This window comes from Podarcis tiliguerta (assembly GCF_965153285.1).
Source record: "Podarcis tiliguerta genome assembly, chromosome: 6".
NCBI lineage: Eukaryota > Metazoa > Chordata > Lepidosauria > Squamata > Lacertidae > Podarcis > Podarcis tiliguerta.
The window spans coordinates 33024428-33042366 of NC_139539.1; the positions used below are offsets into that span (position 1 = coordinate 33024428).

General features: G+C 40.3%; 1 protein-coding gene across 50 annotated transcripts in view; it reads right to left on the bottom strand.

The window, feature by feature from the left end:
• Positions 1-16107, bottom strand: part of IGFN1 (immunoglobulin like and fibronectin type III domain containing 1) — a 43101-nt gene extending 26994 nt beyond the window's left edge. For 31 of the 50 annotated variants that reach the window (XM_083444147.1, XM_083444150.1, XM_083444164.1 and 28 more), the window contains exons 1-4: positions 15773-16106; positions 1663-1732; positions 845-967; positions 74-213 (exon numbers count right to left, since the gene is read on the bottom strand). In XM_083444147.1, coding sequence (XP_083300273.1) covers positions 74-213; positions 845-967; positions 1663-1681 — 282 coding nt within the window. In that variant the 5' untranslated portion in view covers positions 1682-1732; positions 15773-16106. Of the gene's footprint in view, positions 1-73; positions 214-844; positions 968-1662; positions 1733-15772 lie in introns of all 50 variants that reach the window. The other 19 variants (XM_083444146.1, XM_083444189.1, XM_083444191.1 and 16 more) reach the window with 2 other exon arrangements.
• Positions 16108-17939: the final 1832 nt, after the last annotated feature.

The window sequence follows — 17939 nt, forward strand, 5'->3', positions numbered from 1 at the left end:
GACACTATACCTCTGTTGATGCAGTCTAAATGTATAGTGTGTACATAGCCATTAGATAGCAATTAATCCTCACCTGCAGGATAAACTCATTTGTGGCCGGACTGAATGATATCTGGTATTTCTGAGGATCATCCACTGCCTCATTATTGCGTTTCCAGAACACCTCAGGTTTTGGTTCACCCTTGACCACAGCTCTGAAAATGGCATTTTTACCTTGGAGGAAAAAAGAAGGGAAATGTTTCAGTTGGAAGCAGAAATCCACAATAAAAACGGATGATGTAAAGGAATTCCCCTTTGAAATATTTGCCATGTGTTTTCTAGTTCCCTCCTAATAAGAAATAAAGTGTTCCAGCAGATGCCTTAGAAATGCCAAAAATAGTTGGTAATTAAGCTGAGGCTCCAATACTTTGGCCTCCTCATGAGAAGAGAAGACTCCCTGGGAAAGACCCTGATGTTGGGAAAGATGGAGGGCACAAGGAGAAGGGGACGACAGAGGGCGAGATGGTTAGACAGTGTTCTCGAAGCTACCAGCATGAGTTTGACCAAACTGCGGGAGGCAGTGGAAGACAGGAGGGCCTGGCGTGCTCTGGTCCATGGCGCCACAAAGAGTCGGACACGACTAAATGACTAAACAACAACAAACTGTTTAGTTTGCTTGCATTGTACTTTCATTTGCATTTGCTCACATAAAAATCCCAGGAATTTAAAGGAAGAGACTCTCTCCACACAGTCCCGTCCCCCCCCGATATACAATGGGGCTAGTTCTCCTCTCTTCCTCTGAAAGAGGAGGAATTTGCTCAGCTATTCAAGAATTGTAATAATCAGTTCTTAGGCGATGCCTCACCTTCCTGTAATGTTAAGGTAATTGGCTTCCGCTCAAAGTCAGGTGTGCTGCACCCTTTCGGAATGTCCTCCACAAACTGTGTGATAGTCACTCCAGGGACGGCCGATCTCTTCAGAGTTTTAACTGCAAAGTAATAAATATTGACTGGAGGTGGGGCAAGAGGACATTTATTAACTGAAACTTCTCTAATAGCTCAAATCCCATTATGCTAATTACCACAAGGCAGCAAGCTTGAAATATAATTAGACTGTAAATGTCCCCCCACCAAAAAATGTGGGTTTTTTTGTTCTGAACCCTTTTTGAGAAAACATTTACTGAGCACCTGAGAGAAATAAAAATCTAGACAACTTTAGGTGTTTCCAGATGCCTGTTTATTATGAGACTGCTGCTCCTCTTCCATGCAAGATGTTGCTGTTGGTTGTTGCTGCACTGTTTACACAATATTGTTGGCTTCAACATGCCAACCCATCATCTTCTCACCCTTTAATCCAGATTTATTCTTTTGAGGAGAAGTCCATTAAGAAAAGAAAAAAAATGCTGCCTGTGACCCATTTGCAAATTAAGTCCCATTCTGGATACACACTTTGTATCTTCCATTCCAAGGCCAAAAAGAGATCCCTTGGAAGTAATTTTGGGTATCGTAAATTACAAACATTACTCCCATTCTAGAACATAGCTGTCAACTTCTCCCTTTTCTTGTGAGGAATCCTATTTGGAATAAGGGAATTTCCCTTTAAAAAAGCGAAATGTTGACAGCTATGTTCTAGAATGTCTGTGTAGTTGAGGCTCTGGTCTGCCATGTTGCTTGCCTCTCTCACCTCCCCTCCGGCCTGCCATTCCTCTTCTGGCAGCAACTGGAGCTCAGCAGGAAAACCTGATGAATTCCTCCTGCAGATAAATGGCAATCACCTATTAGTATACATGGCTGGGGGACACACTAGCAATAACAATAACAGCAATAATTTTATTATTTATATGATGTTGTCCTCGAAGTGTGTGCACCCAGGAAGGCTGCAGAATGCAGACCATTCATATAATAAAAGGGCACTTGTGATAACATGGGTCTAGTGCCTCAAAACCTCTGCACCCCACGCATGAGAATTTCACACACACACAAATTCTCCTCTATGATAGTTTTTAGATCCAATATTGTTTCTCCCTAGATGGAGAATAATTGCTGGGGCCGTAGGAACCACAGGAGAAATTAATACTGTGCTATTTGAGACTAGTAGGCTGGTCTCAGAGAAACTCATATAGCTCCCAAATGGACAAATGAGGATCATTTTACTCCTTTGGATGAAACACAATAAAATAAACCAGGAACAAAGGAATAGGCTCTTTGAATGTTTGGCTTTGGCTGCCTTGGCCTGCCTGCTGTTGGCTGCCTGCTGTTCCAGGCAGATTATTAACTGAAGAAACGCTTATCGCTGCTTGGAAATAAAAGCACTAGGTGGTGCTAGAGAGATCGTTCAGAATCAGAAAACGACGGAAAGTTGTTTGTTGTGCCAACACCATCTCAAAATGAGGGTGCGTGGCACATGTTTGCGTACCCTTCTGATGTTGTTCACATAGTTTGCCTTACAAATTAAGGATCACAGAAATAGATTTACAAATTTCTATCTGAGAAAAAAGAGAGACAGATGCTGACATTTCAGAGGAAATCATCAAAATATTTATATTTCACCAATCTGCTGACATTCCAAAGTCATCACGCCACTTTTTCAAAAAGTTTTTAGAAAGTAATGTACTTAATCAGAAATTGAGGGACTTCTAAGCAATAACTTGCATACCCTAAGAAAGAGAGTATATTGCTGACTCTCTATGGAAAAGTGTACCCAAAATGCCACTTATTGCGGGACCAATAGTAGTAGTAGTAGTAGTAATAATAATAATTTATTATTTATACCCCTCCCATCTGACTGGGTTTCCCCAGCCACTCTGGGCAACTTCCAACAAAATATTAAAATACAATAGTTCGTAAAACATTAAAAGCTTCTCTAAACAGGGCTGCCTTCAGATGCCTTCTAAAAGTCTGGTAGTTGTTATTCTCTTTGACATCTGTTGGGAGGGCGTTTCACAGGGTGGGTGCCACTACTGAGAAGGCCCTCTGCCTGGTTCCCTGCAACTTTGCTTTTCACAGTAAGGGCACTGGACCTCAGTGTCCAGGCGGAACAATGGGGATGGAGACGCTCCTTCAGGTATACTGGGCCAAGGCCGTTTAGAGCTTTAAAGGTCAGCACCAACACTTTGAATTGTGCCTGGAAACATACTGGGAGCCAATGTAGGTTTTTCGAGACTGGTGTTATGTGGTCCCGGCGGCCACTCCCAGTCACCAGTCTAGCTGCCGCATTCTGGATTAATTGCAGTTTCCAGGTTACCTTCAAAGGTAGCCCCACATAGAGCGCATTGCAGTAGTCCAAGCAGGAGATAACTAGAGCATGCACCATTCTGATGAGACAGTCTGCGGATAGGGTCTCAGCCTGTGTACCAGATGGAGCTGATAAACAGCTGCCCTGGACACAGAATTGACCTGCGCCTCCATGGACAGCTGAAAGTCCAAAATGACTCCTAGGCTGCACACCTGGTCCTTCAGGGGCACAGTTACTCCATTCAGTCATCAGTATGACTGCTTCTTAATTGCTAAGACCACTAGCAGCAAGCAGCAAGTATAGCCTCTCTCCTAACAGTGTATCTGACTGCATTCCTCTTTATTCCAGGTGGCCCAGCCCTTATTGGACATTGAAGCCATAGGGTGTACTCTCAGACTCTCTAAGCCAAAATCCACTATACCTTTACATGCCATCCGTCACTGGATGGGCATCTTGCTAGTTTGAAATAACTGCTTTGGTCACACCATATACCTCTCTGTAAATGGGTTTCAGAGAGCAGATCTAGCAAAAAAAAAAACCTTGATTCTCTAATGTCATTTCAACTGTAAACTTGGGACTTAGCTACATTGTCAAAGAAAAAGCTGTTTATATGCATTGTTTATGCATTATAACACTGTGACACCAGATGGCACTGTGGAGTTCCGTTTTTTGCCAACCCGATTTCTCATACAAAGTTCACAACACATTTAACTGAAATGTTTCTTTGATGTGTCTAGATCCAGCCCAGATTTAATTCCCACGAAATTCAATGATAATGGAGTAAAGGGGAAAGAAATCAAATGAAAGTCACTGAAAAACAAGTGTGCTTTGTCCTTTTTTATGTCACACTAATTGATTATTAGAAAGACACATTGCTGGAAATGTTTCATGTACCCCAACTGACCATCATCATAAAATCAGCAACTTGAGGCAAGGGGAAAAAAGACAGAATAAAATCAATGACGGGACCAAAAGAATTTGGGGGATTTGCAGTTCCAGATTTAAGAAGATACTTTGAGGCTGTGTGCTGGAGCTGGTTGAAAGAGTGGATGCTATTAAAAAATACTGAAATCTTGGAACTACAGGGCTGGGATAAAATTTATGGTTGGCATTGCTATTTAATATACAGGAAAATACAAATGCATAAAGGATTCACGAATCCTTTAGTGAGAAAGGCCCTATTCGAGGTATGGGAGAGAACAAAAGAGAGAATTATAGAAAGAACCCCATGGTGGACCTCTCCAATAGAGGAAACCTCAACATTAAAAAATAATACAAAAAATGCTTGGCCAACTTATAAAGATCTGGTAGAAGGAATGAATGAAAATACCAAATTAAAGGAATATGGAGAACTTTTAAAATTGAGAATAAATTGGCTGGAATATTTCCAATTTAAGGCTACATATGAGAAAGATATAAAGACCAGAGGATTTGGGAATTTACAGAATAACCAAAAAACACTCGCCAAAATGTATAGGTTAGACAACGTTCATTCAGATCAAGAAACCAAAAAAAAGAATATGCAAAAGTGGGAACGAGATTTAGGCTATACAATTGAATATAAAGATGGGGGGGGGGTGTTGGACAAAAAATATAATTTTCAAAGCCTGCTACTCATTAAGAGAGAACTATATGAAGATGCATCACAGGTAGTACCTGGCACCAGACAGATTGGCAAAAATGAATAAATCAAGTAGCAATAAATGCTGGAGATGTAATAGAATGATTGGTACCCTATATCATATGTGGTGGACATGCCCAGAGATTAAAAAATTCTGGGACATGATTCATGAAGAGATTAAAAAATTGACAAAAATATCATATATTAAAAGGGCAGAAGCGTATATATTAGGAATTTTGAATAATGATATCCCCAGAGACAAAATCAACATCTTTCTGTATGCAACAACGGCAGTGAGAATGTTAGTAGTCAGTCATTGGAAAGGAAATCATATCCCAACAAAGGGGGAATGGTTGAGTAAACTATGTGAGTACATGGAGTTAGCAAAACTGACTGATTTAATAAGGCAAAAACCAAAGATTATAATCCAAAAACAATGGGAAAGTCTGAATGATTATCTATGTAAATGGTGCAAATGTTTGGTTGTGTTTAGATTAACCTGGTGAAGAGTACAGAGAACCTAAAGATTTGATTTGAAATTTGAAAGAACTTAAGGAAGGAAAATTATTGAATGACAGATGTAATTTCGATCATGATAATTAAGGGATGTGTGGTGAATGCAGTGGAACTCTTTTATTAATATTTTAAATAAGATCCATATATTGAAGTGTTTGAAGTATGAATTTGGTAAAAAAAATTGTTATGAAAAATAACTTTTTTCTTTCTTTCTTTCTTTTCTTCTTCTTCCTTCTTTCCCCCCCTTTTATATTCCTCTCTCTTCCCTTTTTCTCTCTTATCTTCTTTTTTTTCTTTCTTTTCTGGCTTTTATTGTGGAAAATATGTATATAAGTTTGTCTGCAGTGTTATGTTTTCTTTTCTTTTTTCTTTGTAACAAATAAAAAAATTAATAAAATAAAATAAAAAAATTTAAAATCAGCAACTTGAAATGAAGCCCAGTTTTATTTTTAGTCAGAAGAACCAATGCCCCATTTGTGCTACAAACACTCATGGCTTCCCCAAAGAATCTTGGAAAGTAAAGCTTGGTATAAGGGTATTTTGAGAGGTGTTAGGAGACCACATTCCCCCTGCAGAACTAGGGTTCCCCGAGTTCAGTAGGAAGACGGATTGATTGTTAAACCACTCTGGAAATTATTGCTCTGTGAGGGGAATAGAGCTCTCCTAACAACTCTGAGGATGCTTAACAAATTAGAGTTCCCAGGATTCTTTGGGGAAGCTATGATACTGCTTTAAATGTATGGTGTGAATGGGCCCTAAGTCAGGGATGGGGAACCTATGTCTCCTGCAGACGTGCTGGACTGCAACGCCCAACATCCCTGACCATAGGAGCCCAATGAAGAAGAAGAAGAAGAAGAAGAAGAAGAAGAAGAAGAAGAAGAAGAAGAAGGGGAGGAGTTTGGATTTGATATCCCGCCTTTCACTCCCTTTAAGGAGTCTCAAAGCAGCTAACATTCTCCTTTCCCTTCCTCCCCCACAACAAACACTCTGTGAGGTGAGTGGGGCTGAGAGGCTTCAAAGAACTGTGACTGGCCCAAGGTCACCCAGCAGCTGCATGTGGAGGAGCGGAGACGCGAACCTGGATCCCCAGATTACGAGACTACCGCTCTTAACCACTACACCACACTGGAGGGCCACTATCTCCCCATTCCTGAAGTACTTTCTATGATTTCCATTTTGTCTAACACCCAGGAATACGTTCACAGGGTTACACATGCATTTTAGACCCATATGACTATGCCTATTGAATAATATGATAGACAAAGATAGCTGCCTGTATATTTCTATAGTTCCATCTAAGCTGGTCAGTGCCAACACCTGCCAAGATAACATGAACCAATTGGCCAAACAGAGCAGATGATATTCCTGCTATGTCCTATTCCTTGTCCTTATCTGTCCTTATCTCTCTATTAGCTGGTAGAATGACTTACTGAAAGATAGAATCCTGGATTTGATGATGACTATTTCAACAAGTCTTTCACAAGGTATTAGCCCAGAGAGTTAAATGGACCCTCCAATTTCAGAGGTTGTGGGAGCTAACAGTAGAGGAGTGGGGTGTCTTTCATGACCTTCGTGGTCTTGGTAACAATATGGAAAAATCACCAAATACATAAACGCTCAAGGTTGTTGCAAAAAAAAAAAAAAAAAATGCGAATAAAATTACAAAGCTAAATCATTTGGTGTGAGTGTGCCAACAGGAAATAACAACCAGTAATTTTTTAAAGGAAATTTTAATTACTCATTAAAGAGTGGAAATAATTTGTGAATTTGTAGCAATTAGTAGATAAAAACTCCTTCCCCCTGCATTATGAAACTCACCATCATTTTGTTTTTCAGGGGTGTGTGTAGTTGTGAATAGTTGATTATTATTATTATTATTATTATTATTATTATTATTATTATTATTATTAAACTTTATCTAGAATCTACTGCTTCTAAGTGAGCCATTTGGGTTGAATTCTATTTGTGGAAGGACTTTTCATACAGCGGACACCTCTGCTAATGGATGAGGAGGGGAGATTATTTAGTATAGGTGAAATTAAGATTCTACCCCCCCTCCCCACTATGCATTACTTTGCACTTGTTTACACTAATTGCATTTGGCATTTTACCACCCATTCACTCAGTTTGGATAGGTCCTTTTAGTGCTCTTCGCAATCTCTTTTCGTTAGTATAATCAGCAAAATTGGTCACCTCACTGCTCACTCCTAACTTTAGAGCATTACTTTTCAAGTTAAAAAAGCACAGTTCCCAATACCAATCTTTGGGTGATTCCACTTTCTACATCCCTCCATTTGGAGAACCATCAATTTCTTCCTATTCTCTGTTTCCTGCTACTTAAACAAATCCTGGTTCACAAGAGGACTTTGTTGTACCCTCACCTGCCCAAGCCCACCACTTAGGAGCAAGAAGATACTTTAATTCAAATCACAAATCCCCTTTTGCTTGTTAAAGGTTCTCTTTCTCTCTCACACCCAGTTTCCATTTGCCATATAGGAAATACAGCTCTGGGATTCCAATACCTCCTAAACACTGATATTTTGCTGTCACCATATGAACAGGAATATCTACAGCTTTCTCACAGCCTGGATAGCTTAGCCAAATATGAGGCTTGGTTTGAAAGAGCAAATCTTTATTAGTATAGTAAAAGCTGACTATAACTAGCTCATGTATGATTTGTTCTTAATGATACTTTGTATTTTATAACATGTGTTATAAAATAGTCACATGCAAAATGTTACATTAGTGCAAAGTTACTAATATATATAAATCAATATCAATTCATTTTCCTTCTGACAAACCCTCCTTCTCAGCCTCTGGGTTCTCACCCAGGGTCTAAACAAACTCTCATCCACAAAAGTCTCACAACGAGAAGAGAAACAGCAGGCATCACCCTAGTCTCTCACTTTAGACTTGCTCTTTATCCTTCACCCAGAGAGGATTTACTATTCGGCAACCCTTAAAACTTGTCATTTCCATGATCTGCTTGCATGAATGTGAGCTCTGCATGCAGATTTGAGCTGATCCTCACACAGATCCATAGCCATAATAGTATTAGAAAATATTGTGCCTCACAACTGTCACTAAGAACTATGAAGTGATGAGCATTAGTAACCCAGGCTCACATGCAACACAGATCTGAGTTTTCATTGTTATCAGAAGAATCCTGAGTCCAGCTTTTCTGCTTCCTTTGGTTTACTGATTATCTGTGGTGACCTTCAATCCACGAATCGATGCTGAATAGTCTAGTGAAGGACCAAATAACTACATTTGGTTCGCTTTGCTTTTCTCTTAAGTGTGAGCTAACCTAACTCGCACTTCCCGAAACAATATGCAAGCCAAAATGAGACTATCCTTTGAAATTCGCACTTCTCCAAATTTTGTGATACAGTTCTTCAACCAAATAATGGGGGAGGGGGTGTATTAGGGGAAAGTGTGAATAAAAATAGTAGAAATCAGTAAACATGCAAAAATGTTTTCTATTATGGGAATTTGCTTTGCAAAAATGCTGTACAGTGTCAGGCAAAATTGTATGCAAAAATAGGTATATTAGGAGAAATGTGCAACGGCAAGACTCAGTCTAAAATCACATAAAAACAAACAGAGCAGGGTTATCAAAACAGGTAATCTTTGGTTCCTGACTCAAATAAAAGCCTAATAGGCACAACACCTGATATCAAGAAAGCTAATTACTATCATCACATCATATCATCTCAGCCTCATACTTTTTGTTCTTACATTTGCCTGATTTGTATACATATTTGAGAATGCAGAGACGGAATAATTGTGGGACTATGAGCTCACCATACCTTCCAATTTCGACTACCAAATAGCTTTAATATGTTAAACAACAAAATGTGTGTTTGGGGTGTGCGCGCATGGTGCTAAAATCCAGATATAATATTCTTTTTCTATGCATCAGCCAGTAAGCCTTCCTCTAGGTCCAAAAACAATGAAGATTCTTCTGGTGCCTTAAATACTAACAAATTTATTGTGGCATAAACATTTGTAGAAGACCAGAGTCCGGTTACATCCCCTTGTTTATAAAAAGAGGTAGGGGGTACGGAGAACAGGAATTAACAAGAAGCCTATTGGAATAGTTGTCAAAGGGGAAATCTCTCAGTTTTCTGATCTTTCAGGACCAGACTGTTTAAATCAATAGTCAGTCCACCTGAATTAATGGAGCTCAGCTGGTCCATGTGAAAAGCTAGACTAGACATCCTTACTAATGCTCTACCATAAATTCTTGAGTATTGTGTTCCAGATGCTAATCCTATGGCCATTTTGTATATACTGTATTCAACAAATAAATATAAATTTAATAAATCAGATAACCCTTTGGGGGGGAAACAATGAAATATACTCTTCTGGCAATTCCCTTGGCCGTAGGAACATAGGCAGCCTAACGACAATGCTGTTTGGATCTTTCTTTGCAAGCAGAATATTATATTGCCTCTCAGTGACATACAAATATCCTATTGAAACCACGACTGGTTTACACAAGCAGCAGAACTTGTGTACTCCTAAGCAAGAGCCAAGTTATGTCTGATGCAGGAAATCTGACCACACTTCTCCCAGTGATTTCATTTTTACTTTAAGCAGCTATGGAGGAGAGGGCAGAGGGCTCCGATTTTTATCAGAGTAGTGGCGCTAGAGGAGGATGGGTTAATTCTGTCACGGTTTCCCTGAGTTAAGTCACACATGTGACATTAAACACTGTTAAACAGTCGTGAAACCCTTGACAGAAGTTCCTGGAAAACAATTATTATTATCCCCAGCAACCAGCATTGCTGCACTTAGTTCATGATGCCATAACATGTCACGCATGATATGACAAGTCCCTTATCATGTCTTTTTAAATTTCCCATTCCCATATTGTAACTACGGGTTTTTTAATTATTATTCTTGCTTACTTTTCCTGTATTTTTGCCTCTGCAGAAGCCACACACACTCAGCCACTGACAACGATGGGGTACATCATTCCTAGAGTTATTTGTTTGCTTTGTTTGTTTGTTTTTAAGGACATTTATGTGCCATTTGATCCTTAGCTGAGTGGTGTACGTAAAATTGAGCCATACAGAAAATACAATAATAAAAAGTTGCAATAAAACCAATTTTTCAAAAAAACAAAACAAAACCCTTCTCACTCTAACAATACTATCATTGGGCAGCAAGGCGTAGCCCTGCCCATTTTCACGAAGTTGGGAGGGGGATATTGTTGCCCATGGCATTGGTAGCGTTACTGTCGTGAAAGTCGCAACCAGTTGGGAACGCTTAAATTTTTCTTTTCTTTTTACAGTGATTCACATTAGGCACCAGAAAACAGGTCCATCCCATTTCAGCCCTGAGACACAAAATGGAACTAGCATCTCCTACAAATGGTCTGATAAATTAAAACCATCTGTGAGGAAGCCAAACTCTCTGAGAGACTGACCTTCTTCCATTTCACTGCTTGTCTGTCTTGCTCCTCCCAACCAAGTGCCATTAACTCGTGCGCCACTGAAACCCGAAAAGCAATGGAATATCTGGATGGTGTTGTACACATTTAGCAGCGGTCATGGATTTCAGCGCGTTTCTTTCATGTGACCAAACGTACTCTGCCAGAGTCAGTGTAAAAGGATCAGGGGAAACAACTGCCGCAAAGAGCGGTCCTATCGTCCTCCATCATCTCAGGATTAAATTTAACTGCGCTCTTGGTGAGGAGGTAAGCTTCTCCGCATCCTCCATTTTCTCTGACTCACAGACTTTGAGAGTAATAAACACAGTCCTTCATTGTGTGCTCAAAACATCTCTGTGGCAAGAAATGGGTAGGAACCTTCCCAGGTTGTTCAAGTACCGCTGGCCTGAAGCAACTCTGGCTTCTGTTATTTCTTATACACCCCCTAAATTGCTGCGGTTTGTAGAAGAGTTTCTCCTACATGTTCCAAAGGCCTCAGAAGCCCTCTCCACTGTAACACAGAGAAGGCTTTTAGTGTGGCATCCCCTGTTCTGTGGAATAGCATTCCTGCCAAGATGCAACAGGCAACAACTATCTGCAACTTATAGAAACACCTGGAGTCATTTTTGTTCCAATAGGCTTTCCTAGCTGGATAAATATGTATTTACATTAAGTGTCTACTGCATTAGGGTTTTAGTCTTTTTTAAAAAAGGTACTTGCTGTTTTTGTATTTTTAATGTTTTTTAATTATCTTACATGTAAATTGTCTTGAGATGGTTGTTTAGAAACTGATTTATATTATATTATATTATATTATATTATATTATATTATATTATTATATTATATTAGTGATGCATCTCAAAGGGTCTTTGACCCCTCTTAGTCTGAAGAATATAAATTCAGGGTCAAAGTCTAAACTTTTTTCAGTCAACTGGCTCATAGGCACGTTCTTTGGCAAAAGTGTCAGATATGACCAAACTCCATGCCCGATAGAGCTCTAGTGGGAAATGACAGCTTGGAACATTTCAGCATAAACTATTCAGAATGGGGAAAGGATCATTAAAAACATTCACGAGGCCATCAATGGGTTTTGAAACCATAACCAGCTTTACAAAGTCTTCTGGCGAATTCTATACATTACATTTTTACTGCAGCAATACACACATCATTTGAACGAGCACAGGATTTATATTAGACATTTTTAGGGGCAGATGGGTATTTTCCTGAGAGTACATTGCCACTTAAAATTGATTCCCAAGACCACCCTCTGTTTCTCTTTGGGGGGTGGGAGTGGCAGCTCACTATGACTTGCAATCATTAGTGCTGTGAACAGATGCAGTTATGTCTGGGAGCCAGCAAGACCCTCAAAGTTCTATATATATTGACTTGGTGGGTGAACTCAAAATTCTGCATGTATGTGCCATTGGCTTGGATGTAATTACCTTTGCCGCAACAGTTTCTGAACTGTGAGTTTTTCTGAGAATCAACCCTAAGGGATTGAGAAATATAAATGCTTCAATTTTAGTGAAGGTCTTTGGCTGTACGGTTTGATGACTATTACTCAAGTTACTTTTAAAACACAGAAGTGTTGTCTCATGCATTGTTCCTTAAGATTCATGGTTTTCTGTGCATGGCACTGTGTGGATTTCAGATAGACCAAGGGTGCAGAACTTGTGGACCTCCAAAAGTTGCTGGATTCCCATCAATTCCTGTGAGGATGATCAGTGGTCAGAGTTGCAACAAAACAATAACTGAAGGCCTACAGATTAATTATTATTCCCCACCTCTGAGACAGAAAACACCTAAAATAGATCTGTAGGTTGCATATCTTCCTATGAAACAGATTTATGTGATAGCCTACCAACATCGTACCAGTTCATGTACTTTAAGAGATGTCACTGAAAAATGCACATTTGTCTTTTACAAGCAGCATGAGTAGTGATTATCCAAGAAGGATTGTTACATCCTGCCCTTTGAGTCACACTATGGCCACCATATGATTACAGACATCCTGTAACACATTCCAATGCACACTTACTTGAAAGCGAGCCCCATTTTCTTCAGCATGCCCTATTCCCAAGCATGCATGCATAGGGCTATAGCCATAGTCAATTAATTACAGTGGTACCTCAGGTTAAGTACTTAATTCGCTCCAGAGGTCCGTTCTTAACCTGAAACTGTTCTTAACCCGAAGCACCACTTTAGTTAATGGGGCCTCCTGCTGCCGCCGCACCACCGGAGCACGATTTCTGTTCTCATCCTGAAGCAAAGTTCTTAACCTGAGGTAATATTTCTGGGTTAACGGAGTCTGTAACCTGAAGCGTCTGTAACCTGAAGCGTATGTACCTGTATACTAGTTTTTAATTGAGCAATTACATCTGATTCCTTACACCTATATAGGTGTAACATATAACGGATCAAAAGTTTTTAGTTTATTAATATAAGAAATGAATTAACACGATGCTACAGTGCTTTTAGTTCTGGAGTCGGCGAGAAGGACGTAGCTCAGTGGTAGAGCTTCTGCTTTGCATGAAGAAGGTCCCAGGTTCAGTGCTGGGTTTCTCAAGGAAAGCCTGGGAAGGGCCCCTGCCTGAAACCCAGGAGAATCACAGCCACTCAGTGTAAACAGCTCTGAGCCAAATAGACCAACGGTCTGACTCAGTGTTAGGCAGCTTCCTGTGTTCCCATGCTCCCTTTAATTTTTATACGGGGAGCTGTTTATATGAGGACAGCTAGCTTTTCTTCTGACAGGGCATGTTTTCAGTTTTCTTATGGGAATCATTCGGTTAAGAAAACCGTATGGTGCAGCCCTGTTGCACAGGTTTTACCACTGCCGAAATGTACATGTTAATCAACTCCTGGCAGCAACAGAAAGCCCTGACCTAATTTGTGGCCACATTTTGACTGAAGTAAGAATACTTGGTAGGCTTCCCCAGTTTGGTGGTAAAGGAAGCTACCAATTAATTTATAACTCTCTAAAGCATAAGCTTTTGAGATGAAATGTCCCCATAGGTCTGACCCCAAACCCATTGGCCAAAATGAGCTGTGAATAACACACCGGCATTCATTCTGTACATTGTACTGCACAAAGAGAACAAGTTCACAGGTGGACGTCTGTCAAATGTAATAGCTTAAAATTAGACCTTCATATTTAGATGGTCCATGTTGGGTCTTCTAAATAACAGTTTAAATGCATTTGACACTGACTGTTCGCAGGCTTTCAGAAGTGCTTCTGAATAAACAGGTGGCCAACTTGCAGCTTCTATGTCAGACATGGGCTGCATATCTGAAGAGTTCTAAAACTGTAGCATGCCTCTTACACCGCGAGACCTTTCCTCCAGCAAGCAATGGCTGTCATTCTGATGTCTTTGCACACTTAAGTGGTATATGTGTGCCTGTGTGCCGGTCAGCGGGAGGTAAGGATTAAAATCTAACCTCACAAATGTAGAATGCGTCAACATGCAGCCTCCAAGCTATAAATTAGACCCTTCCTTCCCCCTGACGTACAGAATCTTTGCTATTCCCTCACTTAAAACTGATTTAAATGACTGTCCAGTGCTGTTTGTCAACTTGACGTCTGATTTAGATGAGGCATTGCTTGCTTTTAAATCTGACACTCACACTTCTTCCCTGACTGTCCTGCTCTTATAGCTTCCAGTCTCCCGGCACTCCTGTTCCGGAGAAAACAACAGAGGTAGAAGTGCTGTTTGGCCCTGCTACCTAGGCAGGAAGTCAGAAGGCCTGCTAGACGCATCATCCTATCTTCCTTTGCTAGAATGTGCCAAAATGCTTTTCTGTGCCTGAATATTAACAGGCGCAGAAAGTATGCTCTGCGCTACAGCTCCATATAGCCTTATATGGCGGGCGCGTCGCATCAGATGGTTTCTCGCTCCGGCTAAAATTAACAGCGGGTGTTCCAAAAGTTTCGTGTGTGGTGCCGTCTGGCACATAAGGGGTTAATCAAATAATCACATTGTTTTAAAAAATGTAAACATAGCAGAAAATATTCGGGTTTGAAGACTAATATTTTTCATATTCCCTGGAATCTGAGGGTAGTGGTGGTCTTATCAATACTATTGAGAAAGTTGTAAGCGTACTCTGTTTTTATGTGCTTCAGTTCAATGGAATTTAAAGGCACATAATTGCATGCAAGATTATCGCCATGTTCGCAGTCTGGTTCATTTATTTTATTTTTTTGAAGGAGAGAAATCTCCAGTTTACAGCTTCTTGTCCTTAACTTGTTAGCCTTCTGCACTTGAAATAATGGGTAGAAGTCAACTAAACATTACTCAGAGTATGCCTGTTGGAATTAATAGACCTAAGTTACTCATGTCCATTAATTTCAATGGGTCTACTCTGAGTAGGCCGAGTGTTGAATTCCACCCATATTCTAGAATTCCATATAAATAGAGAATATCTCCTATAATTTATCTTGCGTTTTGGGTTAATGTTGGGTATGCTACGATGTCTGACCAAATGTTATTTTCAATTTAATTCAAGTAGCTGCATTGGCCAGTTTTATAGCCTCAGCTACGAAGAGCCAATATCTGATAAGAACAATTGCATATCAGAAGAATACAGCCGATTAGAATCCACGTCTTGGTTTGTACTTTCTCAGATAAACTGCTCTTTAATCAGCAGTCCTGAGGGGAGGAAGGAGGGAACCCTGGGTGAACCCATAGGGCTGCCCTAAATGCTTCTAATACATTAAAAATTATACCAAGAAACCAGCCAGAAGGGAGCTCCCTCATCCCTCTCTGCACACCTCTGTTACCCCATAACACTTCATAACCATGTGGTGGTTTCGGTAGCTTTAAAGAGGCTATTTTGGAACTCATGCATTTCCCCTTTCTAGTCCTTCGAGAAGTATCACACAGGCTGCCTTCCTAGCTGTCAAATGAAGAGTATCGGCTAAAGGACGCCTTTGTCATGCAAGTACAATCTAACACGAGATGCTCCTGAGCTTCAGGAATTTGTGACTCACCTGTCCGTGAGGATACTCCCTGCCTTCTCTGCCCTTGTCACGGCTTCCTCTTTGCTGCTTCCCACAAGGGTCTACGTTGTAGTCAATACTCTTGCAACTGAACAGCTAACTTAGAATTAGGTCATTGAGAGCCCTCTGCTCCTCTCCCTCAGTCCGTCTCGCTTTCCCCCTCTCGCTCTCTTAATCTCTCTCTTGCCCTCTCCCTTTCATAAGGTGAAAGCTTGTCAGAGAGCTGTTAGCCTGTAATAAATCCAAATGATTTTTTTTATTGGAAACTTATGGCATCTGCCTTGCAGCCACCATACTATTCCAGTACATGCCAGAGACGGCGCTGCACAAATTTGAGATTAACTCTAATTCTTTGGCATTTCATAAATCAATTCTGAAGTGTTAATTTTCTGCGGATCTGATTTCCTCTTCAAACTGAAACCTTCAAAGCTCCCCCCTTCTGGTAAAACCTTTAAATATTTCCATGAGGGGCACAACAATGTTTGTATACAGCGGCGAGACTTCCACATTTTCAGAAGTGGTGAGCACTCACAATTTTATCTGGACCAATAGCTAAGCACTTTCTGATTTTCCCCCCTTTTTTAAAACCTTAATTGTTCTAACTAATCTTCGAAGATTCGTTAGAACAATTAATGTTCTTATTACATACATTAGAGGGGGCACTTTTAAAAGCCAATTGTTGAAATCCAGTGTTAGTAGACCCACTGAAATCAAGAAAAAAGCAGCTTCTTGTGATTTGTATAATTCTATGCTTTGCCTCGGTCCTTCTATGCCAGGGTGGTATAGTGGTTAGAGTCTCAGAATAGGACCTGGGAGACCAGGGTTCATATCCCCACTCAGACATGAAGTTCACTGGGTGACCTTGGGCCAGCCACTGCCTCTCAGCTGAACCCACCTCACAGGGTTGTTGTGAGGGTTGAATGAGGATGGGGAGAGCCATACTTGCCATCTTAAGTACCTGGAAGGATAAGGTGGAATATAAATACAAAAAACAATAACATAGAACTCTCTTATGGCTTTCCTGGTCACTTGAATAAAGCGACTGGATTTGTATATGCAAAAGGCAACACTTGTCCCTCCACTGACATGAATGGAGCAGCCTGTCTTTGCAGTAGACCTCTCTGTATGTGCATCTCAACACTGCAGTGCCAAAGTTTATTTTTAGTCTTTCAGATATCATCTGCCCTGGATCTTTAGGATAAGGATGTGATATAAATGGAAAATAAAATATGTTTGCTCCAAGAAGTTCTCTATAAATGCTATAGTGAGTGTAAACAAAACAACAATAACAAAACCCTCCTGATTGCCAACATTAACACACAAATTTTGACAATCCCAAAAAAGTTTCATGAACACCTTAAAATAAATTATCTGTCTCTGCTTTCCAAAACATAAACAAGTAAGTGGAGGTAATCACATGCAGGTGACTGTTGGCATTATTTGCCACATCTCTTGAGTTTTCAGACGTTCATAAAACTTTGCTGAGATTGTTATATGTGAAATACTATTACAAAATTTCAAACATCCCTTGTAACAAATCACTAGGGAAAGGACAATACACAGCAAACCAGGCATACATGTACTCCTTACTGGTTCATAGCAGCCAGGTTGTTATAGAATACACATACAACTTTTATGAGCATTTAGCTAACTACCTTAGAATTTCTGTTATCGAAACATCTGCCATTACTCCCCATTACCCCATATAAACACTACTTATTGCTTTTCTTTCTTTAAGCATTAGCAAATGAAGGCAAATCAAATTGCCCAGTCCACTACCCCAACTCCAGGCTAGTTTAGGGTTGCCATATTTCAAAAAGTGAAAATCCAGACACAAAAGTTGTTGAGCTGTTTTTAAGGAAATTCACCAAAAAAGCAACACTTCCAACATGGGTTTCCCCAGATATTTTTTATTGATATTTGGAAATTCCATTCAGATGCCATTTCTGATGGACAAATCCCAGATATGTCCAGGGAATCCCAGATGTTGGCAGCCCTTGGTTAGTTCCATAGCCTTTCTTTGGGGCCACAATCAGTACCTGGCAACCCGACAGCAGCTGGGGCCCAAGTGCCTGGGCAGGAGCCATCAATGCTGAGGCATACTCTGCCCACTACTCCCACATTAGCACTGCCAAACAAAACTTCACCAATCTCCCCC